Genomic DNA, 27,551 nt, shown 5'->3' with positions numbered 1-27,551 from the left:
ATCTGGGAGCCCCAAACCACTATTTGGGTGCACACAGAGGTCTGCACACAGACCTCTTCCCAGCCAAAAGGGAAACCATGCTCTTGCCCCATGGCAGCCAAGCACTTACAGCCAACAGGGTGAGACAGCCTCCATAGTAAATTCATTCAGCCCCAGTTCTCCTGTCCTTCATTAGTTGCTCCTAGGAGCAAAAACGTGCAAAACCTCTTTGCTCATTCTTTTCAGACCAGAATAAATCAGAAACCATTCCTCCTTGCATTCGTGCTGAAGCAGCACTAGGACTCACCCCGCTCCCCTAAAAACCCCAAGGATACCACAACATCCTACCTGCTGGCTTGAAGGGGGCTCATCACGCAGAGAGGGCGAGAAGAGAATGGCAGAACAGCCCCTCTCCTGCCCGAAATACTGCTGCAGAACAAGCATCACCTGCAGTGGCCAAACCTCCCACCCCCAGCTCTGTAACCCCACCACAGCTGGGGTTAATCCCACATTAGAGCCAGGGCAAGGAGCAATTGGCTGCACTTGTGCAGGTCCCCAGCTCAGCTTCGCTCTGCAGGATGGGCTTGTGAGCTTGTGGCTATATTTTCATGCAACTTCTTGACTTGGAAGTGCCCCTCCCAGGCCCACATTCCCCATTACCCTGCATGCTTTAAGGAGACTTTTCTGCTACAGCTTCAAGACATTGCCCTTTTTAGCACTGATTTCCCAAACAGCCCCACTAAGGACACACCACAGTGGCATGACTTATTCAGCAGCATGAGGATAAACCACACTTATCTAGAATCACAGAACCATTAGAGTTGTAAAGGACCTTAAGATCTTCCAGCCCCTGACGCTGGATGCTATCATGGCATGCTCCACTCCTGGCCCTGGCTCTGCCAAGTAGTTTTGCACCTGGAAGAGAAGCACCCATCTCACACCCCAGCACGTTTCCACATAAAAAATAAATCATATTTATTGATTAAAGTAAGATACATGATTCAGGTGCAGCACCAGCTCTTCCACTGGGCAGCTACACACACTGTACGCTGACAATATCCATAGGCACGAGACATGTACATTGATCATTTCTATATCTACAAGTTCCGTGGTTACAGAGCAGCCTACGATATGCAAGTGTCAAGTTTTCATGTCCACTGAGTCCTCCTGGCTCAGCAGAGCCCTTCACACCATGTGCCCCACCAGCACATCTGGCCCCATCTCCAAACAGCCCCTGAACACCCTCATAAGTGAAGGATTGCAAAACCCATTTAATGCTGCAGTGATATCCCAGTGTCCTTGGCAATGAGGCCTTCACCGCTGAGTGCAAAGTGAGGTTGGATGCCAGCAAACCCACTGATGCCCAGTGGCAGGCTGAGAACATGCCCTTGGGCCACAGCCATCCCCCAAGATGTGTCCAGCCTTCTTGTAGGGTCCCAACAGAGCAGGGGGCAAGCATCAAATGTCCCCTGCTTTGCCAAGGGTGCCATTTCTGCACCCAAACCCAACCCCAAGGGCCACACCGGGGTCAGGATGCAGTGATGGATGTGAATATTGCACTTCTGTCCGTGGCGTGCCTGGAGCCCCCTCCCAGACCTGAGTGTTTGCTCCAGAGGAAGGGTTTGACTTAAAGCTTTGCTCTGCTCATAACCAAGCGATGCCAGAGCATGCTGAAACCTTCACCAATGCAGACTTTGAGGGGACAAAGTGAGCCCTGAGAGATGCAGTTGAGCAGGTGAGGGGCTGAAAAAGGAGCAGCAGCATGGCACAGACCTACCCTGGCACAGGGCACCCAAAGCAGGACCAGCAAAGGGGAAAGTGCAAGACATTGAAACACCACACATCGTGGAGGCAGGCTGCAGGGATGCTGCTCAGCACAGCCTTCTCCTCCCAGAACTGGGCCAGACACCAAAAATAACCCTGAGCCTCACTCATCCTCCACCAAAGATGGGAACGCAGCCTGGCAGTACTATATTCACACCCCCAGGAAGACATCACTGTGGCAGGATGAAGGGATAAAGGCTTTCCAAAGGAAGCCACCACGCTGCCGGTGTTTGAAGATGCTGCGTTGGAAGGGAGGAGTTTGGCCAAGACACAGGGTTACAGAGGGGTGGCTCAGCCAAGACCTTTTTGCACTCCTAGAAGACATCCCATGGAGGATGCATTTGCTCTCTTGTCTTAGAAACAAAGAAATCCAGCAGAAAGGCAATGAAACTCCCTAGGGAGGAAGCTGGGCCCACCGAGGAAGGAAAGCAGCAGCATAATGGGGACCACCCCCCAAGCATGCACCAGCCACAATGCAAGAAGCAACAGGAGCACAGGGAGAAGCACTGGAGAGCTGCATCCTACTGGAAGACAGGAGCTGGGGCAGAGGCAGAGGATGTAAAGGGAGTAACAGTAAAACTAATAAGGGTTTTGAGTGTGATTTGACATTCAGTATCAGCCTGCAGCCACAGCTGATGTGTGCACTGTGAACAAGGCGATGTGTTTTAGTGGTGTGTAGGCAGTAAGTGGTGACCCCTGAGGACACCCCATCCCACACAGGGAAAGGACTACCAGCTGAAGGCAACCAGCTTGGACCTTCCTTGTGGCAAAGCCCATTTGCTCCCCACATGCCTTGGCTCTCTAATGCTTCCAAAAGCCTTGCGCTTGTGCGTTACGTGAGGAAAAAGAAGTGTTTCTACTGAAAGCATGGGACAGATTCAGCAAACCCTCCCATGCCACAGATGTGCCCAGTGCCCAGCTCCAGGCCCTGAGGCAGCTGGAAACAGAGCAGGAGCCAATGCCCACGTCTGGGGATCCCAGCACAGGAGAGCTGGGGTTCCCGGGATGCTCCACGCCTCGGGCTCTGCCCACACTCCCAAGGTGAGGAGGCAGCTCCACGCTCTCCAACCTGAGCTGAGGTTTCTCTGTTCTGTAAAAATAAAGTGCTCAGGGAAAGAAACAAAACAACAATAAACAAACTGGCACAAAACAGAGCAGTCCCCGCTCCCACCCTGCCTGAAGGGATGGGGGATATACAGAAAGGGTGGGATTTCAGAATAAAATATATAATCAAAAATCCACATCCCCGGGATCGCTCCCCTCCGAAAGCGACTATTTACAGGGGATGAGGGGGCTGTTTTGCTCTATCACCTGCCCCAGGGAAGGCACTGCTGCAGCCCAGATCCCAACTCCACCGCCAGAGCCCAGCACGGGACCCTCCTGCTGCGGGGGTGCAGTCCTGTCCTCTCACAGACCAACCCCACCGCGAGGAGAGGAGAGGAGAGACCGTTGCCAGGAGACCAGCATCTCCCGGAGCCCCTGCACCCCCAGAGTGGTACCCGGGCAGGCAGGGGACCGTCACTGCACCATGGCACTGGTGGCGTTCACCACGGCGGCCGCGGGCGCTGCCAGCTCCACCAGCGCCTCATATGTCCCCACCACGAAGCCCACGAAGCCGAAGAGGCTGATGAGGATGTCCTTGACGATGACAACGGGGTGCATGCCTTCGGAGTAGTAGGTGGCAATCTCCAGCAGCGGGGGGAAGATGAGAGCCAGGGCACTGCTGCTGACGGAGCCCACCAGGGAGATGACGATGTCCAGGCGTGGGATGAGGATGGCCAGGACGCCTGTAGAAGGAGCAGACATTCCGTTAGCATTGATGACTCCAAGATGGCCAAGACCCTCCTTCTCTGATTGAAAGTAAGCAAAATCCCCACTGCAGGGATCTGCTTGAATCCTCCCTCTGCCCTTCTCCCTGACACAAGAGCTTTGAAGATGGGGTTGCATATATTTTCTCCTCCTCAACAAGCAGTTAAGCCATTGCATTGAGTTAATGAAGCACAGCATGCAGACCAAACCCTTCCTGTCACCCTGGGCACCAGTGAGCTCCAGGGCTGAGCAGGATGGGTGCCCCAGCAAACATACTGCTGGCAGAAGAGCAGCCACAGCATCCCCAGCCCCCTGTTAAAGCCAGGACTCCTGCCCCCCACACCTGGGGAGCTGTAAAGCCTCAAAAACCCCATAAAAGCAGGAGAAGGGAAGAAAAAGCCCTCTCCCCCCACCCTGAATACATCGGTGTGGTTTGCATGTGTTTAGAGCTGCTCCAGCAGCAGAGCGCCCACGGCACAGCCCCGGGGAGAACATTTGTTAGGTAAAATCTGCAGCCAAGGAAAATCCCCCGGGAGACTTCTGAGAGCTCAGCACGCAGCGGGGCAAACTCTGCTCCTTCTGCTCCGGCTCGGGGCCAGGGGAGGACAGAGGGATGGTGCTCTCTCCTTCCAACCAGCCCACAATGCCCCTTAGCAAGCTCCTCATCCGAGGCATCCTCAGCACTTGAGAGCATCACCGTTGCTTTTGAGTCAAACAAAGCCTGAGGAAAAGACAACCAGAACTTTGCAGAGCATCCTCTGCAAGCAAAGCAGACTTCAGTATTTTATCAAATATCGGTTTACTGCTTTGAAAGCTCTGCTTGGAAACAGGAGACACCTAGAAACATGGCAGCTACTGCCTCGGTGGAGAAGGGACACCTCAGGGTTCCTTACCGGAGGGGTTTGGTTTCACCCTGGCAATCAGCTGTTGGAGCCTCCCTGAGCCAAAGATCACCCACAGCACCACAGGAGATGGAAAGCTTGGGAGGCTGACAGCAGACATAGACACAAACAGGAGATGCTCCCACACACCACCACATTCCAGCCCTGCTGTCATGTGGATAAGCCTAGAGACAAACCTCCCCTCCACCTTGGGGGACAGCAGCAAAGGCCCCCACTAAGCTGACCTAGAGGAAGTTTATTGCAGTGTTCTGCCCTGCACAGGGCCAAAGGAGGGCTCTGCCAGGTCTCTGCTGCAAGCAGCACCCCTGCTCCAGCAGCCTGCAGGGAGAGCAGAGCAGCAGACACCAGCAGCATCCTCAGCCCACCCCACACGGCTCTTTGGACTGGAAGCAAACAAAACTATTAACCCCCCTCTAAATGAGGCATTGCTGAAGCACCAGCTGCAGCCCGCAGCCTCCAGGGCAACGGTCGTGCTTTCCACAGGTATTAATTCAAAGGGGTTTTAAGAGTGCTGGTTTTGAAGTCTAAGCTTAAAAGACACCAAATTGCATCCTCTCTTTGGAAGCCAAAGCCACAAGGCAGGCTTGTTCTGCGGCCACACATTCAGCTGATGAATACTCATGCAACCCCCCTAATTGCTTTTATCCTCAGCAACAGCCACAGCCATCTCTTACAGGGAAGGGTAAGGAGAGGAGGTACTAAGGAACCTGCATCCCTCCATCAACACCGAGACAGGAGGGTACAGCCACTGCCGGTGCCTGAAGCCATTCCACTGCTCCAAGCCTTCACTTCCCCGGCCACATAAAACTCCATCACCTCCCAAGAGGGGCTCCAAGCCCCATGACAGCACTGGGGTGGTCAGAGCACATGGCCCAGCACAGCAGGATTTCATCCCTGCACTGTGCCTCCAGCTGCAGGCACTGGGACAGAAGATGCTTCAGGAACTCAGCACAGAGGGGATGGAGCTTTACCCACCTCTGTCAACACAGAACTTCTGGCCCATCATTAGTGAATGCCCAGAAACCAGCCGCACGCTCCAGTGCTCTTTAGTTAGCATCACACTCCTCTCAAACCCAAACCAAAGCCAGCTAAGATGCAGGGGAAGTCCCTGATGCTCAACTCTGGTGCACCAGCAGCATCAAGCCATTGAGAAAAGCTCTTTTTCAGCAGATGACGCCAGGGAGCTCAGTCAAGCATCTCAGCTGTGCTGACAACAGCAAGGATTTAGCCTTCAGGAATCAAAGCCAGCTAAAATCAAATACTTCTGCACCTGATTTGCTCCATGCCTTTTCCAAAGGTCCACCAGGCTCAAGCCCAGCAGCTTGCTCCACCAGAGCCACACCGCAGGCACCAAATGATGTGGAAAGCTTATTCCTCCACTGAGAAGACTGGTCCCATATAGAGCAGGCAGAGGACCACTGCTGCAACTACTTGGAGGCTACTTTGGCCCACTGGCTTGCATCAGCAAGGTCCAGGAGACTCCCTGCAGTGAGGGCTTTAGCAGCAGGGCCAGAAGCAGCAAGGCAAGGGGTGAAAGCTCTTGGCACCACCAACCCACAGCAGGAAGGAGGTCCCACATCCTCCTAAGGGAACTCAGACAAGCTGCTTTGTACTCACAGGTCACGCCAACCAGGGCTACCCTGAGGAGCAGGTTGACCAGCCAGCCCCAGCGCTCCGACACCCGGGCGACGAGGGGAGGAATGATGATCTCGGCAGGCACATAGAACTGCACAGCATAGGTGATGAAAATCCCAAAGGAGAAGAGCAGCTTGACAGCTTGGTACAGCCTGCAAACGAGAAGGAGGAGACCCAGTGAGACACACTCTGCTCCAGCCCCCGTGGCATCAACAGCAGAAAGCAGAAGGCGAATGCTCATCCAACAAGGACTTTTGTGTGACAATGGTTTACCCCTCCTGAAGAGTCTCCTGGAAAATCAAGGGTGATTCATTCAAGTCCATAGACCCCTTTTTGGGCAAGAGATTTCAAGGAGACAGCACAACCTCCAAGCCACAGCAACACACACTCCTATACCTAATCAGAGGCTTTTAGTCTTGGTGTAAGGAATCATCAGGCCACGAGCTGGGCCTGCAGCCTCTCAAGGGCTGCTTCCCCTTGGGAAAACTCATGGACACAGATATTGGGAGTTCTTTGAAAAATAAAACAAATAAACAACCAACCAACCCCAAGAAACCACTGTCCTGCTCCTGACTCTTTCCAAGGCACAGGGAAAGATGAGGTGTCCTTGGCCAAGGGACCAGGAGCCGAACTTGATCCTCAACAAGTTAAGGCACCAACCTACATTTCTAGATGCTCATGTTGCCACACTGCCCTTGGCTGCACAAAGTAAGACCTCCAGGTACCTTGCTCCCTGGGTAGCTGTGCACCATCCTCTCCACTCGAGCAGGCTGCACTCTGCAAGGTCTGCAGTGGCACAGGGTGGCCTTCTTCATGATTGCTCCCCACAGACAACACCTAAATACCCACTGGCACTGGTACTGGCAAGAGCCTGCAGTCCTGATTTTTGGCCAGTGACCCAGAATGAAGTTGCAGCTATGCCCAGAGGTTCCTCACCTTGACTTCCATCCAGCCTCTGTGCTGAAAGAAGAAAAAAGCTTCCTTTTCTCCTATTTGTAACCAGCTGGATTCTGGTTATAACCGGAATTCTGTTATAACAGGAGATGAAGAATATCTTCAAAGAGGCTTAGCTGTAGCCATGAATATTTCACAGATTTTGATTACTGCTTGGCTTCTGAGGAGGCGGAAGAGGACAGAACCACTGGGATAAGTCTGGGCTTACAGAGCAAATGGGATACAAACGTCACCACCACCACCTGCAACTGAACCTCCTCCATAAAACAGAAAGAGCAGCTATTTTGGGCATGCTGCATGATACATGTCTGGGGGGAAGAGAGCTGGAAGAGCAGTATGGGCTGAGCAGAAGGAAGGCAGAGTGCAGACAAGCTGCAAACAGCACCTCAGGCTCACCCTGAGTCTGATTTCACCATGTCCCACAGACTACAGCGATGCAGCAGTGGACAAGCGTAGCTGCAGGACAAAGCCAGTCGCAGGTGGCCAAAAAGCCACCTCCCAGCCCAGTCTCCTCCCTCAGCTCCTCAGCAGCTGAAAAAGCCTCTCCAAAAGAGGAGTGATATCCAGTTACCTCATATATGGTCCTACCCATTCCCCAGCGCAAGACATGCTGACCAAGCAGGAAACACGGGTCCTGCCCATACCACTTGGGTAAATAGGAAGTGGATCCAAGCTGAGGAACGTATCTGGCTCCCTTTAACTTCTTTGGGCCCAAGCCAGTGCCCCTCTGTATGCTGGTTCTCAGCATCCAGCTGCTGCAACAGAAGCCTCAAAACAGAGAAGTATTCACATGCAAGACAACTCTGAACATTAGCGGCAGAGCCTGGTGCAGTCAAACATTTCCCACAGTCACAGGGGATGGAGGTAAGGATCACCTAAGTGAATAGGACCAGATCAGATGTATTCAAGATTGTGCCCAGCATCAGCCTGAAGTCATTTTATCATCTACAAAAGAGCAGGGTAATCAGAGAGAGGTCCTGTTACCTGGGAAGAAGAATCATATCCGCCTTCAAGAGGAATGAGGGAAGCTACAGCCTAATCAGCCTCACCTTGATCTCCAGAAAAGTATGGGCTAAGTGCTTCTAACATCCATTTCCAGGCACATATTGTACAGGGTGAACAGCCACTGGGGATTTGCCAAGGGGGAATCATGGATCTATCTTCATCAGTGAACCTGGATGAGCTCTCAGCAACCCAGAGCATGCTGTCAGCAAGCACCCAACAAGGCTGAATTGGAGGGAACGACTGACACACCTTGGAGCAGGACCTAAACATGGGCAAAATTCAAAAGCAAACACAAAATCCCACGCATAGGAAAGGCAGGGGCCCAGCTTCCCATCTGGCCAGAACAGGACCTGGAGGTCCTGATGGGCAGCAAACTGATAATGAGCCAGCAGCAGGACCTCGCAGTGATTAAGGTCAATCACATACCAGGCTATGGTAGCAAAAGCATAGCCAGCAGGTTAAGGATTACTCTCATTAGGAGCTTGTGAAGCCACATCTTGAATATCATGTCCAGCCTTGAGATTCCTAACACAGCAAGTTGAATGGAGGCTACTAAGATAGCTGTGGCTGGAGCACATGATAGTCAAGGAGGCGATGCAAGACCTGGGCTCATTCAGCATGAAGAATATCATGGGGGATGTTACTGCTGTCTTCAGCTACCTGTAAGGAAGGCATGGAGAAGACAGAGACAGGCTCCTTTCAAAGTTGCACAGCAGAAGAACCAGCAGCAACAGGACAGAGCCACATCCCAAAAGGGTAGTTAAGTACCAGATCAAGGGCCTGATATTCAATATTTAACTTGGCCCTGCTTTGAGCAGGAGGGTGGACTCAATATCTCTGGTGGACAGTGCCCTCCCTAAGCTAAATTTGCCCTGTGGTTCCATAAGCAAATTAAAGACAAAGCTACCCTGAGAGTCCAGAGTGCGCCCAGATAGCCACATGTGACCATGCACAGTAGCCTTGAGCTACCTCTACCCCACACCTGCATATCTTGGTGGCCTTGAGCCACCTCTACCCCACACCTGCATATCTTCAAGCTGTATTTTCAGCAAAGTGATGCTGTAAAACCATAAAGTGTTCCAGGGCAATCTACAATTAAGAGGTGCTAGTAAAAAAGTTACAGAGGAAGGCTGGCTACTGAACCTACCCATCAGGAACCATGACAAGCTCAAAGGGCATTTTAAATACCAAGAGGAGAAAGAGCTCAAGCCCTAGCTTAAGCTCCATGCAAGGCCCTGGAGAGGCACTGCTCTGCCAACCACAGCAACTACTTGCCTAACCCAGATGGCCACACCAAGCCATTCCAACAAGCTGCAAGAAATGGCATACACTCCTTGGACCACAAGCTCTGTCATTACCTACCTTCAACTGGTTATATGCAACCAAACATCTTCCTCCTCACTAGAGCATTTCTTCACTCTTCAGCAGATGCGGTGAAGCAACGCTTCTGAGGATGCAAGGAGGGATTTCTGCATAGCAGTGCAGTGCTGTGGAGGCTGTGGTTAGGGCTGGGTACTGGGAACTGACATGCTCCTTATTTGAGGAAGCTGCGGTTATGGAGCAATGAGGCTGGAAAAGCCCTTCGTAACCCTGTCACCCAACGATTCCTGACACGCTCATCAAATCTGCTCTGGAGACCTCCAGGCAATGGCTACAACCAAGGAAGGATGCAGCATCTGTGCCATGGTCCTCATTTTGTTTCCAACACTGCAGCAAACCCAGGACTTCTCACCAACAGCCCTTACAAGCACCTTCTGCAGCCCAACACCATTACTGCTGGGAAAGAAACCCACAGGCAAAGCAGGATGGGCAAAACACTCATTTCAAGAGCAAAGTCTTCACCCATCACCTACAGGTGGGTTTTGTTTTGCTTTCCAGAAAAGTCCTTTGACAGAAAGCATGGATGCTCCTAGAAACACACATCTGAACTAGGAGCTTCCTGCAGCCCGGCAAGTCACAGAAATCCCATTACCCTCTTTCTAAGGGAACATCATCCTTTAGAGCAAACAAAGCTGAGATTTCTCACACAAGTCCCCACACAGCATTACAGGTCAGCAGATGTCGTTAGTCTGTGGCATGACCTGATGCCCTGCAGAGCCCAAGGCCTGGGTCTGACCTGCCTTCCACCTTCAGGAGAAGCAGCAGCACTTCCTCCCCTTCACACTTCCCTTCAGCTTGCTGAGAGGACGGGATTCACCCCTCCTGTGCTGCAATGGTGGGACCCAGATCTCCCTACAACACAGGCAAGTTTTCCCACCAGCCCCACACCTCCTCACTGACAGGAGGGACCTGGCAGAGCTCCAGCCTCTACAGGGGACAATGCAAGGCTCTTGGCAAGAGCAGGACCTTCAGCCACACCAACACACAGCACTTCAGCCACTACACAGACCCAGCATGAATGACAGCCTGTGCACTCAAATTGAAAGAAACCCTCCTAGCAATAATTAAAGCGAAACCAAGCTCTATTTCTTCAAATGCTTGCTTTCTCCAGAGCTCCAGCTGCACTGTTCTACAAGGTCAGCACATGGAAGCCCAGCAGTGACTCGCAATGACAGTCCTGCCCAAATCTATTTCAGCAATGGGGAAGAGGCAGCGAGTCACAGTGCAGATGCTAACAGCAGAAAGGATGAGCTGGGGAGGGGGGCAGGCATCCCCAGATCCAAGTCTCACTCTGCTTTCTTGCAGGATTTCAAGGCAGCAGAGACATCAAAGAGAAACTGTTGAACTCAGATGCTCCCAGGCAAACCCAGAGAAACCCTGTTGCTGCAGGATGGCTTTCCAAGAAACCTCCTGGCATCAAAGCCAACCCGCAGCCCCAGCTCCGCACCACGTGCAGGAGGTGCTGCCATGCAAGTGGAACCTCTGCAGAGCTTCTCTCCTTGCCTGTCAGCACCACATCCTGCCCCACAGACACCCCAAAGCAGTGTGTTGTAAGAAGCAACAGAGATGGGCTTTTCAGGATTTCCTCATATAACCCCAGGAGAAGCAAGCTGGAAAAGGCATTTATTCTCAATACTTGCATGCTCCACACTTCTTGTCCCAAAGGCAAGAAAACCTGCTTGCATTTCTCCTCTGGGATGAATATGGAGCTGTGACACTGAACAACCACTCAGCCCCAGGGACAGACCAGCACAAAGCCCAGCCTGTTGCTGCAAGAGCCACCAGCCCCAGCAAGAGAGGAGAGAACCCCTCCAGGTTATAGCAGGTACAGGGTCAGGCCATGTGTATTTCCAGCATCTCAAGAGGCCTCGCCAGACCCCAGAGGATCACAGACAGGTCTGGGGAGCTGCAGAGCTCGGCACCCATAGGAAGGAAGGGGCATCCTCACGGCACCAGTGCTCACAGGCAAAGTGTTGGCTCCAGATGAGCCGCATCCAGTCACAACGTGGCACCCAGGAGTGGGAGTTTGAGCCCCAGGGCTGCAAACACAGATCCCAGCCCACAGGTGGAGACGTCACATCTCGCCCCCTCTGGGAGCTCCCAGCTTTGGGGTAGTTTTCCAAGTTCTCCATTTGAAGAAGAGAAGTGGGGTTTGCACAAATCAACCACCTTTTACTATGGCTGCACAGGGGCTGTGTTCAACATCTCCCAGCCAGAACACTGCTTATCCCCCAAAAAGATGCCACAAGGCTCCAATAAAAAGGCAGGAGCTGCATCTACCCAGAAAGGGACCGCCAGGGAAGCAGCCTGAGCTGCAGGGCCAAGACCAAGCTCAGATGCCACAGCAATGAGCCTCTCCTCACCCTATACATCAGGACAACCCTTGTCAAGCTGCTTTGGACAGTTTGAATACAGCACGGTTGATCCTTTCCAAAGCTCATTCAGATCATTTCTCCTAAGGAACGATGTCCCCTGCTGCTCCCTCACCTCCCTTTCTCCTTACCCCTGGCCCCTGCACTCCCCATGAGGACTCACCAGCAGTTGGGCAGGTTGAGTGTTATGCTGGCCTGAATGTCCGCCCCGAAGCGCAGGTACCCCAGGACGCTCAGGCTGATGTACAGGATGGTGACAATGGTCATCCCCACATAGAGGATGACTGGGAACTGCCGCGGGTTCTTCATCTTGTTTTCCAGAGGCAGCACCTGGGAGAGGAGAAGGAGGAGGAGGATGACAACAGAGCAGCAGGCTGCCCCTGTTCCTCTATAGCCCTGGAAAGTAGGAGGGGCAGCCCCATAGCCAAGCACAGCTCCCCATGCCAGGGGATGGGATGGTCACACATGGAACCCAGCTGAAAAAGACCATGTACTGGAGATCTGATTTCTGTGCTCCCATTGGAGAGCTTCACACTTGGCATGGCAAATCTTCAGTGGGATCACTCATGACCTTGCCTTAAGGAAGGGACCTGCTCCTTCCCTTCCACAGGAGCTGTGCCCATTAGTACCTGGCAACACCATCCACCCCATACCTTGGCTGCATTCCACTCTGCACTCCAAAACAGCCCAGCCATACCCACAAGGCCAGGCCCATCATTACATTGTCTTACTTTACCGGTAAACCTGGAAAGACCAAGATACTTTCTCCTCTTCTATCAAGTTTGGATACATTTCAACCAAACAGGACAATAAAAAAGGAAGGACAGAAGCAAGTCCCTCACCTCTCTACTACTGACACTTGCTTTCAAATATAAGAGTTCAGCAAACATTTTTATAGCTGTCCTTGGGTGGCAGGACTTCAAGGACAGACACAGCAGCAGAGCTGGTGAGGGGGCAGGACCAGAAAAGCTTTTATTTGCTTCTCCTCCTCCAAATCACACGAGGAAGAGAGCATTTGTGCCTCACTGCCAGCAAGGGCCCTGTGCCCCAGGCACAGCATTCAGTAAACACTCCCCCTGTAATGGATTGGGCCCTCTCCAGCCCTGCATTTACAGTCAGCTTAGTTTGAGAGATGAAACCATTTTTCCCCCTTTGAAGGGAGCTCCTGGAAACAGCCCACAACAGCTCCAGGAGCCATTAAGCTCCCCACCCACCCAGCCAGCTTTTTTCCACAGACACAGCAGTCTATTTACAGCATCTTGTATGTATTATGCAAATCCAGCCCCACAGCAGGCTGGGGCCACACGGCTGCTGAAGGATGATCTTGAAGCCTCCACAGCAGGGTGGGAAGGAACTGATCACACTTCTCTGTGTCACGCTTTTTGGTCTCCCACTTAGGGAGCTTTAGGATCCAGCCTGGTAACAAGGTTCGGGATGATCCCTCCTCTGCAGGTCAGCCAGCAGAGCCCAAGGCAGCTGCCAGTGCGATTCCCAGCAGAGCCCTATCTACTGCCAGATACAGCCACCTTCAAAGCAGTAACCAACCTCCTGAGGTTTGGAGTGTATGCTCCTCCAGCAACAGGGTTTGACCCAGGAGATAGCCTGGAGGCTAAAGCTAACAGCATCATCCAGATTTTGGGCTACTGTCAGAGAAGTTCATCTGCAAATACAGCTGCAACACAGGGGCTGTGGCAAGCCCAAGCATGGGCTGAGCCTCTTGTGCAGGCAGCCCCGTTGCCACACGCCAAGACTTACCACCCCGATGCCTTCAAAAGCAAAGATCGCAGTGCCAAAAAACAGAGGGTAAGTCTTCCAGGCTGCTGCTAGAGGCAGGCCACTGGGATCAGGAATGTCCTGGAAAAGAGCCCATGCAGAGTTCAGATACAGGGAGCATGGGGAGGACCTGGCTTGCTCCCATCACTCCCCAACACAGCCCCATGCCACAGGGAAAACCCTGTGGAGCAGAGGGTAACCACTTTGCCCATGGGAACGAGCATCATCCCACAGTGTGCAAACACCCTCTTGTTGCGTTCCCTTCACCTGCCAAAACACAGGACAGCACAGAGGGAGCCAAACACACTTACCCTGACAATGTACTGGTAGATCACGACGAGGCTGCCAAGCATGGCCACGTTGGCCAGCATGGAGAAGATGGACAGGACCTTGAGATTCTGGATGAACGTGAGCAGCACCACAAAAGGCAGGAGGGACAGCATGTACAGCCGGGAGTCCATGGTGGGGGTCATGGCCACTGTCCTGTTCAAGCTGCAGTCATTGGTGGTCCCATTTGCTGTAGATATGACCTAGGAAAGCACAGGAAAGCCCGATGAAACCCACTGTGCAGGTGTGAAAGGATTTTGGCAGTGAACCCAGTGGGTCAGAATGCTACCCCATCAGCTCACTTTCAAGCACAGCTAGTTGATTAAAACCAGAGCAACGCAGGCTGAAGTAGCTCTGAAGCAAATGCCTGTTACCTCACTAGGATCAGAGGTGGGATTAGCCACGGCATCGCAGCTGAGACAGCAAAACCTGCCCGAGCCCAGGCTCAGTGAGCACGTGAACCTGGCAGCTGAGTGCACCAAGGGCAGAGGTTGGTTTGTGCTGCCCACAAGGCCAGTTGAGAAGAGAGGAAGGAGACATTAAGTGCTATTTCCTCAAAGGTCCTTTTCCTCTTGCTTCACCACGTTGCACAATCCCCTTCAGTCACTCAGTTCCCTGTTCCCACTCAAACATATCTGGAAGATACTGCTGGCCCCCAACTTTGCTTTCTTCATAGGAAAACATCCTTTCCTTGGGTCTGTCATTCCATAGGCACTCCATGCTATGTGCTCACGTCTAGAAAGAGTTCTGCCCCAGGAACCAGGTGGCTGAGCCATCCCTCCCAAGACCATGGGCACACTGTGGATCACCAATACAACCACAACCAAGCTGGTTTGGGTACAAGGTGCTGGCTGACCACTGCAGCAAAGGGCTACCTGCAAACTAATTTAAGCTGCTCTGGACTATGTCCTGCCCCAGATGAGAGGCTAAAGAGCTCCTGCACGTATCAGCATTCTCCATGGGAGAGGGCAGCACAGAGCCCCAGCCTGCCCTGCCTCTCCACGGCTTGCTCCAAAGCCATTTTCCAAACCAAAGGTCTGCCCAGCACAGCAGCAATGATCTCACCTGAGGTACCCCCGCACCATAGCTCCCACCTCACACACCAGTCTCACCACAAACAGAAACAAGCAACACTCCCCACCCAAAAAATTCCAAACCCGAAGCCAAGGGGTTTCCCAGCCGTGGGAGCAGCAGTGTGGCAGCAACCAGACCCCTTCTGCAGCACAGCAGGAGCACAAAGGGATAGAACGCTGAGCAGCACTTGCGAGGCACTGAGATGCTGGAGGCTGGGAACAGGGATTCCTCATTCCCAGTTTCTTACAGCACAGGAGCCAAGCGGTTCAGAGTTTCTGTTTATTTCCTCTGGCAGAAGGAAACTCTTTCCCTACAGATGTAATTAAGTTCCAGAGCCATGGGATGAGGAAAGAAACTGGAAGGCAAACAGGTGCAGGAAAGGGAGAAGAGGGGTTGACAGCAGGTCCTGGTATCCATACGTCACCCACCTACACAGAGTACCAATACAGCAATTAACTGAGGTGGGCAGGACATCACAGGTAGTGTCCCTTGTGTCACCTCTCTCTTGCCTTCCCTCATTAGGAACAGCCCCTGCTTCCCCTCGGGACACGGATATTTCCAGTGCCTCTGCACACAGAACAAAGCCACGGGGCTTCCCAGAAAAACCTGCCCTGTTTGAACAGGAAAACCTCTGATCCTTCAAAACACCCAGGCAATACCTTCCTGAGCAGCATGAGCTATGGAAACCAGACCTCTGGTGGCGAACAGAGCTGTGACATAGAGCTAAGAATAACCCAAACACCTCCACACACCCTCCCGCCTTCCCCTTGCTCCCAAAGGAAGGAGTAAACCTAACCTGCTTCAGATTGTCAGCCAGAAAGACAAAGTACACACAGCAGAAGCCCAGCTGAGTGATGATCAGGAAAAGTCCCACCAAGCGCCTAGAAGAGAAAAAAAGACCATTTGTTAACCAGGCCATGCAGAAATGAGCACACTTGGGCTGCTTGGGGCTGACATGAACACTGCAGCAAAGCTGCTCTCTCCAGAGGTTCAGGTGTGCAGGTAAGGGCATCAGCTCCCCTCTCTTTGATGATCTGGACCGATCACCATCTAACCTCACGGACCTCAGGCTCTCTGATCTCCCCCTCCTATCCCCTCCAAAGAGTCAGGACCAGCCTCAGGAGAAAAGTCTCCACCTTAGGTTTAACATCTCCAGTCTGCTGCTGAATTGTCATAGCTGGAGACAATGGCCCTCAAACACAGGAAGAGCTGAATGTTTCCAGCATCTGATGTGCCTGTATGACGTGATGTGGGAAACCACAGGGCTGGTGGCACCCCCAGCAGCAGCTATTGGCCACCCTCAGTGCCAGCAATGCAATACATGTTATTTACTCCTTTGTTATGCAGCAGAGACTTACTTCTCCCCCTCCTTTAGTATAAGCCACATCTGGCTGGGGAGAGGACCGGGTCAAAGACCTCAGTGTTACCCCCTGAGGGACAGAGAGCATCCAGGGAAGGTGTGACATATAATGTTATGTGGCTCTTGTGCTCATCTGCTCACACAGCTCAGAGACCAGTGGCTCCTCTGTCCAAGCTGCACTTAAAGACAAGTCCCATGCCTGGAGCAGGGGAACAGGTACCTTCCCCAGATGGCATGTGTCCGCAGCCAGGCACTAGGAGTCGATTCCAGCCCGTACATCATGGCACCTCCATAGTCCACAAACTGCTTCTGGAACCTGCCCCAAGGAAGAGAGATCTCACATCAGCCCTGTCTGCTGGTTCCCAGGGCAAATGATGACACGAATGGGTAAACAGCTCCTGTGAAAAGCCCAGCAGCAATTCCCAACTGAGGTTACAACGCAGGGAGCTTGCTGCTGGGAGGCTCCACAGGACTTCTTGGGAAGGAAAGAACTGTGGGAGCAGTGATGCAGAGGAGGGGAGCTGCTCCTTACCTGTAGCAGAAGTGATGGGCGCACTTCACCAGGATGCCCATGCAGTGCACAGCCACGACTCCCATCACCAGCAGGCTCAGAGGACCCAGCTGCAGGGAAAAGAGGGGCAAGGCTGCACTCTGATGGCCAAAGGCAGAGCTGCACAACACGTTTGACTTCCAGACAAAACTCCACAGGCTCGGGGAGCCAAAACATCACTGGAGGCTGAACCATTGCTCAGGTGCTGCTCCCAGGAACCAGCCTCCCAGGACAAGACAGAGAGCCACCAGCTTGGCAGGAATGATGCAAAAGCAGCAAGTTGGGGCAGTCTGGGTGCAGCAAAGCGCTTCCAGGGTTTCAAACTGTCTTGCACATCCTATTACGCAGGTGACAGAGGTCACGGTCCAGGCAGAGGAAGGAAGTTTTCCCTTTCAATTACTTGATTTTTCAATCTGAGCAATGGGAATGCTGCACTGCTGGGCAAGGAAACCCAGAGCAGAGCAGTGAGGTGCCCTCCGCCTCTCACACGGGGGGCAGTTGCTGGGGCTTAACACAGACACGGTGGAACAGCACCAGGATGGAAGCCGGAGGGAGATGTGACAGCAGCCAGGGGCTGCTGTTTGACTTCCAAGTGCAACCTCAGCCCTCAAGCAGCAAAGCCACATCAGATCCACTGATCTCAACACAGCTCTGAGGCTGGACCAGCACACATGAAACCCCACAGAGGGAAGCACGGTGCCATCTCCCATCACCAGCCTTAACCAGTGCACAATGGGACTCCTCACTTGCACGCTGTGCTTGTAGAACCCTTAGGAGGTGCACAGCATGCTCAGCACACATTGACTGGGACAAACCAAGGCTGAGGCTGTGCTGAACCTGCCATGACCAGGGTGAGGAGCTGCCACCCGAGCAGTCTCTGCAGCAAACAAGGCAAACCACAGAGCCCAGGGTGCAAAAGCTCACAAGCAACCAAGCACCAAGAGGCATCTCAGTGGGGAGTCAAGCCCTAACACCAGCCATGCAAGCAGCCCAGCGCCCTGAGATCACTGCCCCACGAGCACCCACACAGCAGAGCTGAGAGCTGCCTTACCAGGATGCCGGCGTTCTTCACTGCCAGAGGCAGCCCCAGCAGCCCCGTGCCAACATTCCCCTTCAGGAGATGGATCAGGGTCTGGTACCACCTGAGGGAGAGAAGATGCAGAGATGACCATTGGCAGATGCCCACACCCAGACCCTGCACAGTCTCAGCCCCCCAGTTCATCGTGCTCAGGGTCCAGCAGCTCTGAGCTGCTGCAGGAAACACACACAGAGATCCAGATCCTGTCACCTGCACTCAGTGGGACTGAGGAAGGACTGGAGACAAAGACTCAAACAGATTTTGGGTGGGCATTTCCAAAACCAGCTCCAAGGCAAAACCCACCATGAGCTTAGCACAAGTCTCTGAGTTGAAGGGGTCAGAGACAGCATCCTCTGCCCACCTGGGTGAATAAGGCAGAAGAAAGCCCCCAGGGCATGGCTGCAACATGCCCACTTGTCCTCTGAAGCTGGACATGACGTTTGCTCAACACAGCTCCCCATTGAACCAACATGGAGTGGGGGAATATTGGGAAAAGCATTGAACTCTGCCAGATGCTGCCAAGCCCAGCTTTACTGGAGAGCAGAGTGACACTGGGGCAGCTGCTCCTTTGGTGCCAGCACTCCTTGGAGTCAGGACCACAACTCTGCCCTCACTATCCCCAGGAGGACTCCCCATAAAGCCATCACCCTCCCGCAAAGCCAACAAGGAGCCGCCATCACCTCCTCCACCCTCTCCATGTGCTGGGCAGGAGGGAAGCATCACTCACGTGGTCCCATTGGTCTCCCCAAAGCGCTGGTAGGACTCAGGATGAGCAAACCCATTGATGCCGCCGGGAGGGCTCCCCTCCGGTGTCACATCCGTGGAGCTGTAGTCGTTGTAGTCCTCGCTGCGGAGGCGCCGGGTGGACATGGTCCCTGTGGAGGGGGCAGCATTAGGGGTGCCCAGCTCAACACCCCCCTTGGCAGGCTCCTTGGGGTCAGTCATGGTGCAGAGAGCAGCTCGTGCTGCCGGAGCAAAGTCTCCTCCAGGGCTTTTATGGAGCAGCACGCTCCCGCCCAGGCAATCACGGAGCTGGCATGTCCTAAGGTCAAGGGTGCATGGCACATTCCCACCGGCTCTTCCTGCAGGCCTGTGCCCCTGTTTTGGGCACACCCAGCAAAGACAGGCTCAGGATCCTGCAGGAAGGGCCTGGATGCAATCTGCTTCACGTCAGGTAAGGGTGCCGGTGTCCCCCTGCTCTGAGGGTGGTGAGTGTGACAACACAGCCACAGGCAGGGGGGACATGCTGGCAGCCCTGGGACTTGGGACTGGAGCTGTCAAGAGGATGGACAGGGGAGAGCCAGGGAAGGGAAAGTTTCTCAACTTTTTAATTAGAGACCTTTTATTAAAAAGAATAAAAAATACTGATTGAGGTCCATCAGGCAGGAGCGCAGCCCGTGTGCAAACCACCCACTCCCCAGGTTTCACAACCACAGAGGTGTATCATGGACTTCCCGGGATGAGGCACCTGCATAACTGTCATGGTTTAAACTCTTGCTCCAGGCAACACCCCAGCAGAATCCTGCAAGCCGGGAGCACCCACACCAGCTCCACCAAGGACACTCCAAGGAAGCCTCCTGCCTTCAGCTGGTTTAATTCCCACACGTGGCCTGAAGAGCTCCTGCTGCTTCTGCACAGCCTCCCATCAAGAGCCTCTGCTTCCTCCACCCCCCAGCAGCACTCAGCACCCTGAATGCCAACTAGGAAGGAGCACCAGAGGCAGGGAAATCATCTATCAGGCTCCTGCCCCATGGCCTGGTGACTCAGTCCCTGCCCCAGGGCTCCCCTGGGGTGTCATGCCCAAGGCATCACCCCCTGCCCCAGCAGTCCCAGCCCCTCTGTGCTGATGGGGGAGCCAGGCTGGGGCCAAGCAGAAGCAGCAGGGGAATATTACCACAAACGGGCTCGTTTCCTGCCAGAGGCTCCTCCAACACCCGCCAGGTCACGCGAGCACCCACAGGACGCTGCTTTATTTCCTGCAGCACCAGGCAGCAGGGAGCAGGCAGCAGGGATGCTCCATCCTGCGCAGCACCAGGGCTGCTCCATCCTGCGCAGCACCAGGGCTGCTCCATCCTGCGCAGCACCAGGCTCCCCACAGCGCTGAGCCTGCTCGCGGCTGAGGGCAGCGCAGGCAGCACTCCCGCCTGCCTCCTCCCTCGCAGCCAGGACGTGCAGTCATGTCCTGAACCGGCTCTGCCGCGGGCAGGGTGAGACAGGCACTGGGAAGAGCGGCGGTGTTAGTTTATACAAGGAAAGCGTTAGATGCTCTTTGTCATCGGTGACGAGCCAGAGGAGCAGGGGAGAGACTTGGGAGGCTTTGCCAAGCATTAAGGAATGGTAGTGGGCAAGGGCGGCAGGCAGAGGGGTGCCAGGGTTGGGTCAGGCACGGATACACCTCCCTGGAGATGGTCTGTGCATTATCTGAAGTACTCAACAGCGATGCTCTCAGACAAAACCCAGTCACATCAATCTGCCTGATTGCTCCTCGTGGTTTGTTTTTCTTTTCCCACAAGCTTTTTGCTTTGAAGAGCCAGGGAAACGCACTCACCATGACTTGCCTTGTGTCTGGATTAAAGGTTGCATAGCAGCAGGGTGAGAGCACTCAGCTCCCCCGCAGTCAAGCTGCAAAACTTGTCTCGTCCACACAGCAAACGCTTCAAACTGAAGCAAAACCCCACAACATTTTCTCATCATTACAAAGAGCAAAGACAGGAGCAGCCACATTCGGTTTCCACTTTAAACCCAACTCCTTGGCCACTTCCATGTGCATTTTCACTACCTATGAACATGAGCTGTTTCATTACGGTGACTGAACTACTCAGGAAGGCTGGGGCAGGGAAGTGACAGCAACTTGTCCTTCACAGCGACAACCCCACGCCACAAGTCAAAAGCAAGATGCAACTTGCTGCTGACCCCCACAGCTCTGCCCAGCTGAGCAGGGGCTGCGACACAAAATCCTCCAGAAATGAGCTGCAGGACAGAACTCCCTGCTGCTCCCCATCACACGTGCTGAACCCGCAGAGCGCTGCTTGTAACCCATCTCGCTGTGACACAAGGGAGCCTGCTTGGCACAAACCTCCTGGTCTCAAAGCTCCAGCCCTGCACCCTCTTAAAGCAGCATGTCTGCACCCTGCAGAGCACAGGGCTCCCTGCACCTCACCCTGTCCACAGTGTCACACAGCACCTCACACCCATGCAGGATCTAGGCAGACCCACACACTCCCTCAGTGTCAGCTCTGGGCACCCTGAGGCACCCCTGGAAGCTGCCAGCAGCCCCTACATGCGCACAGGCTCTGAGCATACACACACACACACACACACACACACAGTCACATACACGGACTACCAGCACCCATGCAGGCTGCAGCGCACTTCTACACACCTGAGCACCCACACCTGATGCCAGCACCCCAGCGACCCCCGCACACCCATGCAAGGTGCCAGCACCCCGCAGGCTCCAAGCACCCCCCTACACACCCTGCCGTGTATAACGCCTGCCAGCGACCCCCTGAGTGCTGTCAGCGCGCCCAACCCCCCCAGCTCGCTGCTGCACCCCGGAGCACCCCCTCGGGCTGCGCGCACCCCCGGGACCCGCGCACACGTGCGGGACGCCGGTTCCCCCCGCCCCTGCATCCCTGCGCACGCCGCGGGCTGCCGGCCCCCCTCCGCGCATCCCTGAGCACCCGCACGCTGACAGCGCCCTCCCGCGGGCCGGCAGCCTCCGGTACCGGCCCCATCGGTACCGGCCCCATCGGTACCGGCCCCATGGTCCCGGTCCCGGTCCCGGTCCCGGTCCCGTACCTCGCCTCCGCCCCTCGCCGCGGGGACCCCGCCGGGCAGCTCCCTCGTCACGTGACAGCCGGATCAGCTGACCGCAGAGCCCGCTCCTGCGCACGGAGAGCGGTGAAGGCGAGGGGCGGAGCGAGGGGGCACTGCGGCGCCTCCTGGTGGGCGCTGCGGGGATTGCAGGGGCGCAGCTGCTAACGGGGGAGCGCTGAATCAGTGGGCACGAAGAGCATCCCCCCGCTTCCAACCCAAACTATTCCGTGAACCTACGATCCTGTGGCATGGCAGAGTGCCGCTTACTGCAGGTTTTCCATATGCAACTGCACAGGGTGCTAAATAACCTCACCTAGGCTCCCTTTCCCCCAAAAAAGGCTGGATTGGATGATCTTTGGAGGTCCAGTCCAGGTGCTGTTCTTTCATTCTGATTCTAAACCCCACAGAGCAAGGCAGGCTGGGGAGAGGGTCACTGAGGCAAGCAACAACGCAGAGACCCAGGGGGACAGGGACTGAGTCCTTGTGTCCAAAAGCAGCGCCTGCAGATCCCATGTGTCCCTCACACAGGAGCCAGCCTCAGGGCTGCTCACACTCAGTTCTTCTGGCTTCAGCACCCTCTACTGCTGCCCCCACCCCGGGCCCAACACTGCTTTTGCTTCCCCCACATGCTCAAAACCACATCCCTGCTATTTCAAGGCAAACAAATGTCACCCTCAGGTCACCCCCAGCACCAAAAGGCACCAGCGCCGCTTCCTGATAAAAAGATTTATTAAGAACCTACCCAAAAGGAGGATGCAGCCCTGGCACAGGCACTGCATGACAGTGGGGAGCGGGGTGAGAGGGTTAGTGCCTCTCCAGGCAAAATTACCCCATTGGACCCAGCAGCAGGATGAAGCAAAGCAAGTTGAGGGCACAGAAAGGTGATGGGAGAACATCTGTGTGGCAGAGGACCTCACGCCGGGGCAGCCCGGCAGTAGTTAAGGCATATAAAGTGCTTGGAGGAAGACCAGCCCTATGGAGAGGCTAAATAATGCAAGCAGGCAGGAACAGCGAGGGATGAGGGTGGCTGGTGAGTCACCATGGGACCTGGCATGGGCAGGCAGGAGCTGCAGGCAAGGATGCTGCCTGCCCATACCTCAGCACCCAGCCACAGCCAGGAGATGGGCTGCAGGGCCCCCAGATAGGAACCAGGCTGCTGGTCTTCATGGTCATCTCAGTCCATCCCATGTCTGGGATCCTGCTCCATGTTGTGGTGCACTGGAAGGATGGTCCCAGGGCAGTGTCATGCTTCAGCTCAGTCCCAGTGGCAAAATGAGATGAGGGGGACTTGTCCTTTGTCCCCATTTTGGGGACACTTCTGCAGAACAGCCCTATTTTGTAGGGACCAAACCAGCCCTGGCCAGAGGTGGTGGGGGCAAGCAGGGACACCCTCCACAGCTAATCCTGCATCCCTCCAGCCTGCCCCAGCACTCGCAAACACTCCCTCCTCCGCAGGGACTGCTCCAAGAAATATTGCTTTTCCCTGGAATGTTTCTGTCTAAAATTACCCTAATGGGATTAAGGAAAAGAGAAACCCAGTATAAGACAAGTACCCCCAGGTCGTGCTGAAAGGCTAGGGTTAGGCTCCAAGGCCACCCTGTGTGGTGCAGGGGACACCCTGGTGATGGGGTTGGGGGCAGCAGGCCAGCCAGAGGAGCACCGAGCAGGGGTATGGAGCTGCCTCCTCCTGGCAGCAGGAGGGATGCGCCTCACAGGGATGGGTTGGGGTGCAACGGGATGGGATGGAAGGGGACAGGACGGTGGGGAGCAGAAGGAGGTCCCCTGCCCCTCACTGGGACTGCAGGGAGAAGGCCAGCTTGACACAGCCGAGCTCCTCCCCACCATTGCTGACAACAGCCCGCACGCGGTAGTTGCCGTTGGTCATCCAGGAAGGCAGCTCCATGTCGGGCAGCACGAAGTCACTGGCTGGCAGCGAGTAAGAGCCCTATGGAGAGAGGGGACATCGTAGGGAAGACATCAGCTGAGCCCCGCAGCCCCCCACCAAAGGGCATGGTGGTACCCAGCATCACACCAATGGGGGTTCCCCACATACCGCTTTGAAGGGGCAGTGGCAGGGGATGCCATAGGTGAGCAGGGGCTCCGGGCACGTTGTGCCGGGTGGGATGAGCTCGTCCAGGATGGTGCAGACATCATTGTAGGTGCAGCTGCCCAGCTGGTCAATGCAGGGTAGTTGGATCCAGAGGTCTCCCAGCGCCTTCTCCACCACCAGCACAGCCTGGAGGGAAGGTGTTCAGCACTGGTACAGGCAGCACGGGCACCCGTGGCTCCCCCAGCCTGTCCCCTCCCCAGCGATCTCCTTCAGCTCCTGTTCGTGCAGCCCTTGGGGTGTCCATGGGGCCACCACAAGCCCTCCTGTCTCCCCTCCTGTTTTCAGTTCCTGTCTGCCTGCAGGTTTCTCTTCCTCTAACCTCAGCTTGCCCTCTTGAGCAAACACCTCTCAGCACCTCACAGCCCCGCTCCTTCCCACCTCCTCCATGCCCTACCCAAAAACCACAGCACACTCCCCACGGCCCCAGCCCCAAACATGCACCGTGGCATTGCTCAAGACAGCCCATGCACCTTGGGCAGAGACATGTCCCGTCTCATTCCGAAAGGTCCCCTAAAAGCAGCGCAGGGCACCCAGGGCTCCCACAGCAGGGTCGTGGCATGTCCATGGAGGGAGCAGCTGAGCCTGGCCACCCAAAACCGAGTGCAACAGTGACCATTGGGAACACCCAGGGTGTCCTTTCCCTCCCTGAGTCATTACTCCCAGGGCGTGACACAGCTCAAGTGGTTTCTCCCACTGGGATAAGGTTGGGAGCTTCCCACTGGGCTGTCTGCTCCCACTGCAGGTCTCCTTGTGCCCATTGCCCCATTCTGGCTTACAGAGCCTGATGTGCTCAGCCCCACACCGTTCCATGCCTCATTCCCCCAAGGGCTGCTCATTCCCATACCCACTGCTGGGCACTTCCCAGCTGCCAGTGGTTTTGGGAAGCTCATCCTGCGGCAGCATCTCCATCACGTACCTTCAGAGGGGAGGCCATGGTCTTGCCGCTGTTGACGGCCGCACTGACACGCAGACTCCCTGGGATGCTGATGGGGTCGGGTGCCACGGAGAGGCTCTGCAGCACCACGGGGTCCCTCCTGTCACCGCAGTTCTCCCAGGCAAAGCCACCAACCTGCAGCACCAAGGGACAGGAGGAGTTAGAGCCAAGGTGAGGCCTGACCTAGGTTTGCACAAGGTGTCCCCAGTGCTGGAGTCCTGACCCCCAGAAACATCTACTCACAAACACAGCCAGAAAATGACCTTCAGCCACCCTTTGAATGCCAAATGAGCTTTTCCCTCTTCATTTCTCACACTCTCACCTCTCTGAGCCTGAGGGCATCGCAGAAGCTCCCAGTCCAGCCCCATTGCGTGTATTTCACACCTAAATGGGGCTCCCAGGCTGCAATCTCCAAACGTGCCTCAGCTCAGCCTCCAAACGCTTTGTACATGAACAAGGTGAGAAGCCAACGGCATGGAGCAAGGTGTGAGAGAGCAAAGGCAACAGAGCAAGGGGGAACAAGAGCAGGGTGTTCAACTAGCAGGATGCTGTGCCTTGGGGTGGCCGTGGGGCTGGCACAAACTCCCAGCTCAGCCCGGCTGTTGCAAGCCCTCATCCACCAGTTCCAGCCACCTAGTTCTATGCAGGAATAGGAATCATGCTCATGTTGTGTTTTAAACATGGCTTAACGTTTCCATCTCCACTCATGCTCAGAGGACAGACGAGCCAGGTTTGCCCCTGCCTGAATGAATCTGATCCTGAGCTGCTTCAGTCTAAATGAGCCAGGGAAGCAGCATTGTCCTGTGGGATAATGAAAATCCACATGCAGGGGATGTAACCCAGAGAGGGGGGACACCACTTGTGTGTTCTGGGTGGGCTGGGAGCCATGCTGGGAGATCTCCCGTTTCCTCTGAGTCCCACCAGCCTCTCCAGCCATCACTGGCAACATCGCAGGAGCCCTTTGCTCCCACAACCCAAGCTCCAACGCAGGGGGATGCCAGCACCCTCCTGCAACATCCACCCCTGAACCTGCTGCGAGAGACCAGCTCCGGCTCCCTCCCGGTGCAGGCTCCAGCCTAATGGCAGATGCTTTCCTGGCAGGGATGGAGGAGGCATCCCGAGCAGGTTTGGCCGGGGCAGCCCGTGTCCCCATGCCGTGGGGCTTTCCCTGCCTGCTCAGCAGCCGCAGAACCGGTGGAGGCTGAATTACCTGGTGCCAGGCGGCAGCCCCAGCGGGCACTGCAGGCAGGAGCTCATCCTGCGTCCTGCTCACCAGCCCAGGGCAGGACGGGGCTGAGGGCAAGCCAGGACAAGGGGCAGGCTGCGCCCTGAGGTTTAGCAAGAGCTGGGAGACCCTCACCCACAGGTAAAGAGACTCCATAGGAGCTAATGCAGACTGCTGTGACACAGAGCCCCTCCAGCCTTCCTAACCGGCTCCCTCTGTCCCGGAGCAACATCAGCTTTCCTGGAAAATAAGTAAAAGAGGCTCCCCTTCTCACCGTGTGAGAGTCATGCGTTTTAATCAGCTGTATCTTAATCAGCGCCTGTTGATGAGCCCGGCCCAGCGCTGCGTGGGAACGAGAAGGCAGCAGCCCGAGCTGGTGAGCCAGAAAATCCTCACGGAGAGGAGGAATGAAACCCGAGGTGCTGGGAAGCTCAGCCAAAGCAAGAGGCCGCTGGGCCCGAAACCCTTCTGGCTCCAAACAGTTTGTCAGCCCTGAAATCCCCTCTGGGGCTCGCCCCAAACCTGCAGCCACGGTCCCCACACACACGGTCAGGTCCATGGGATCCCACCACCCCCAGCCCAGCCGCGCACCCCAAATCGACCTTGCAGAAGGACGACACTCGTCAAAGCGCTGTTGATCCCTTGTGAAGCGCACCAGGACGGAGTGCAGCAGCTCTCCCGCACCCCGCACTGCTGGGGCTGCTCCCCGCATCCCCCCCCCAAAGAGCAGGGTCGGGGTCGGGGGTCTCTCACCTTGCCCAGCCTGCGGGACCCGCTCCGCTCCACCAGCAGCTGCGGGTGGGAGCTGCCGAGCGCGGCAGCACAAAGCTGCACCGCGCACAGCAGCAGCAGCAGCAGCGATAGCGCCGACACCCGCATCCCGACAACGCAGAGCTGGCCCGGCCGGCGGGGAAGCAAACCGGGGCGGGTTGGAGGAGGGAGGCGAGAGCAGAGGCCGGCGGGGGCAGCCGCGGAAGCGGAGCGGTGGGACTGCTGCTCCACCTCCCGTTCGGTGCCCTCCCCCTGTGCACGCTCAGATTTTCCCTTCCTCTTTCCCCCTTCCCTTCCCTGGTTCTGTTCCCAAGCGCAGGACTGGATTCGCCGGGATGCTGGGACGGGAAGATGCGCTTTCCCAGGCACCCAGGGACATCCACCGCCAGCCTCGGTGGATGCAAAGGGTCGGTGCCACCTCCCACCGCCTCATATCTCCCCAGCTCTCGCCACAGATATCGGAGCCCCCAGACCTGATGGTGTGTGCTGCAAGGGGTGGGAACACCCTGGGATTGAGTGGCCCTTGGCTGGGCAGTTTGCCACAGCACCCACCACCCATTCATCCAAAATCTCAGATTTTATACTCTTCTCTTCCACCTTCCCCCTTCAGTGCTCATTTTCAAGCCAGAGCTGCCCCAACCCCCCCCATCATGCTGGAATGGCCCCACGG

At 55.4% G+C, this 27,551-nt stretch overlaps 2 protein-coding genes across 2 annotated transcripts; both read right to left on the bottom strand.

Moving 5' to 3' along the window:
- Nucleotides 1-929: 929 nt before the first annotated feature.
- On the bottom strand, nt 930-21,903 carry LOC134159203 (proton-coupled amino acid transporter 1-like). Its single transcript, XM_062609901.1, has 11 exons — nt 21,824-21,903; nt 18,750-18,897; nt 17,996-18,086; nt 16,927-17,015; nt 16,615-16,710; nt 15,831-15,915; nt 13,945-14,163; nt 13,616-13,714; nt 12,024-12,190; nt 6,132-6,301; nt 930-3,590 (listed from the first exon to the last, which is right to left on the bottom strand). Exons 2-11 carry the CDS (start codon nt 18,890-18,892, stop codon nt 3,322-3,324), a joined length of 1,428 nt encoding a protein of 475 aa, XP_062465885.1. The 5' UTR covers nt 18,893-18,897; nt 21,824-21,903; the 3' UTR covers nt 930-3,321.
- Nucleotides 21,904-22,552: 649 nt separating this feature from the next.
- GM2A (ganglioside GM2 activator) lies at nt 22,553-27,149 on the bottom strand. Its single transcript, XM_062609900.1, has 4 exons — nt 26,864-27,149; nt 24,868-25,020; nt 23,895-24,077; nt 22,553-23,786 (listed from the first exon to the last, which is right to left on the bottom strand). The coding sequence occupies exons 1-4, from the start codon at nt 26,987-26,989 to the stop codon at nt 23,631-23,633; spliced, it is 618 nt and encodes a 205-aa protein (XP_062465884.1). The 5' UTR covers nt 26,990-27,149; the 3' UTR covers nt 22,553-23,630.
- Nucleotides 27,150-27,551: the final 402 nt, after the last annotated feature.

Source organism: Pezoporus occidentalis, unplaced genomic scaffold, assembly GCF_034315485.1.
Source record: "Pezoporus occidentalis ecotype Australia unplaced genomic scaffold, CSIRO_AGI_Poc_V1 ctg142, whole genome shotgun sequence".
NCBI classification, from domain to species: Eukaryota; Metazoa; Chordata; class Aves; order Psittaciformes; family Psittacidae; genus Pezoporus; species Pezoporus occidentalis.
This window is presented reverse-complemented; position numbering and strand designations above follow the sequence as displayed.

Coding starts and splice junctions, on each gene's coding strand:
- LOC134159203 (XM_062609901.1), bottom strand. CDS start 18,892: ATGTCCACCCGGCGCCTCCGCAGCGAGGACTACAACGACTACAGCTCC. Junction 14,164..15,830: donor TGGCTGACAATCTGAAGCAG/GTTAGGTTTACT, acceptor GTGCTTTCCTAG/GTCATATCTACAGCAAATGG. Junction 3,591..6,131: donor AGCCCTGGTTGGCGTGACCT/GTGAGTACAAAG, acceptor CTCCTTCTACAG/GCGTCCTGGCCATCCTCATC.
- GM2A (XM_062609900.1), bottom strand. CDS start 26,989: ATGCGGGTGTCGGCGCTATCGCTGCTGCTGCTGCTGCTGTGCGCGGTG. Junction 25,021..26,863: donor GGTCCCGCAGGCTGGGCAAG/GTGAGAGACCCC, acceptor TTGGTGCTGCAG/GTTGGTGGCTTTGCCTGGGA. Junction 23,787..23,894: donor GCCACTGCCCCTTCAAAGCG/GTATGTGGGGAA, acceptor CTCTCTCCATAG/GGCTCTTACTCGCTGCCAGC.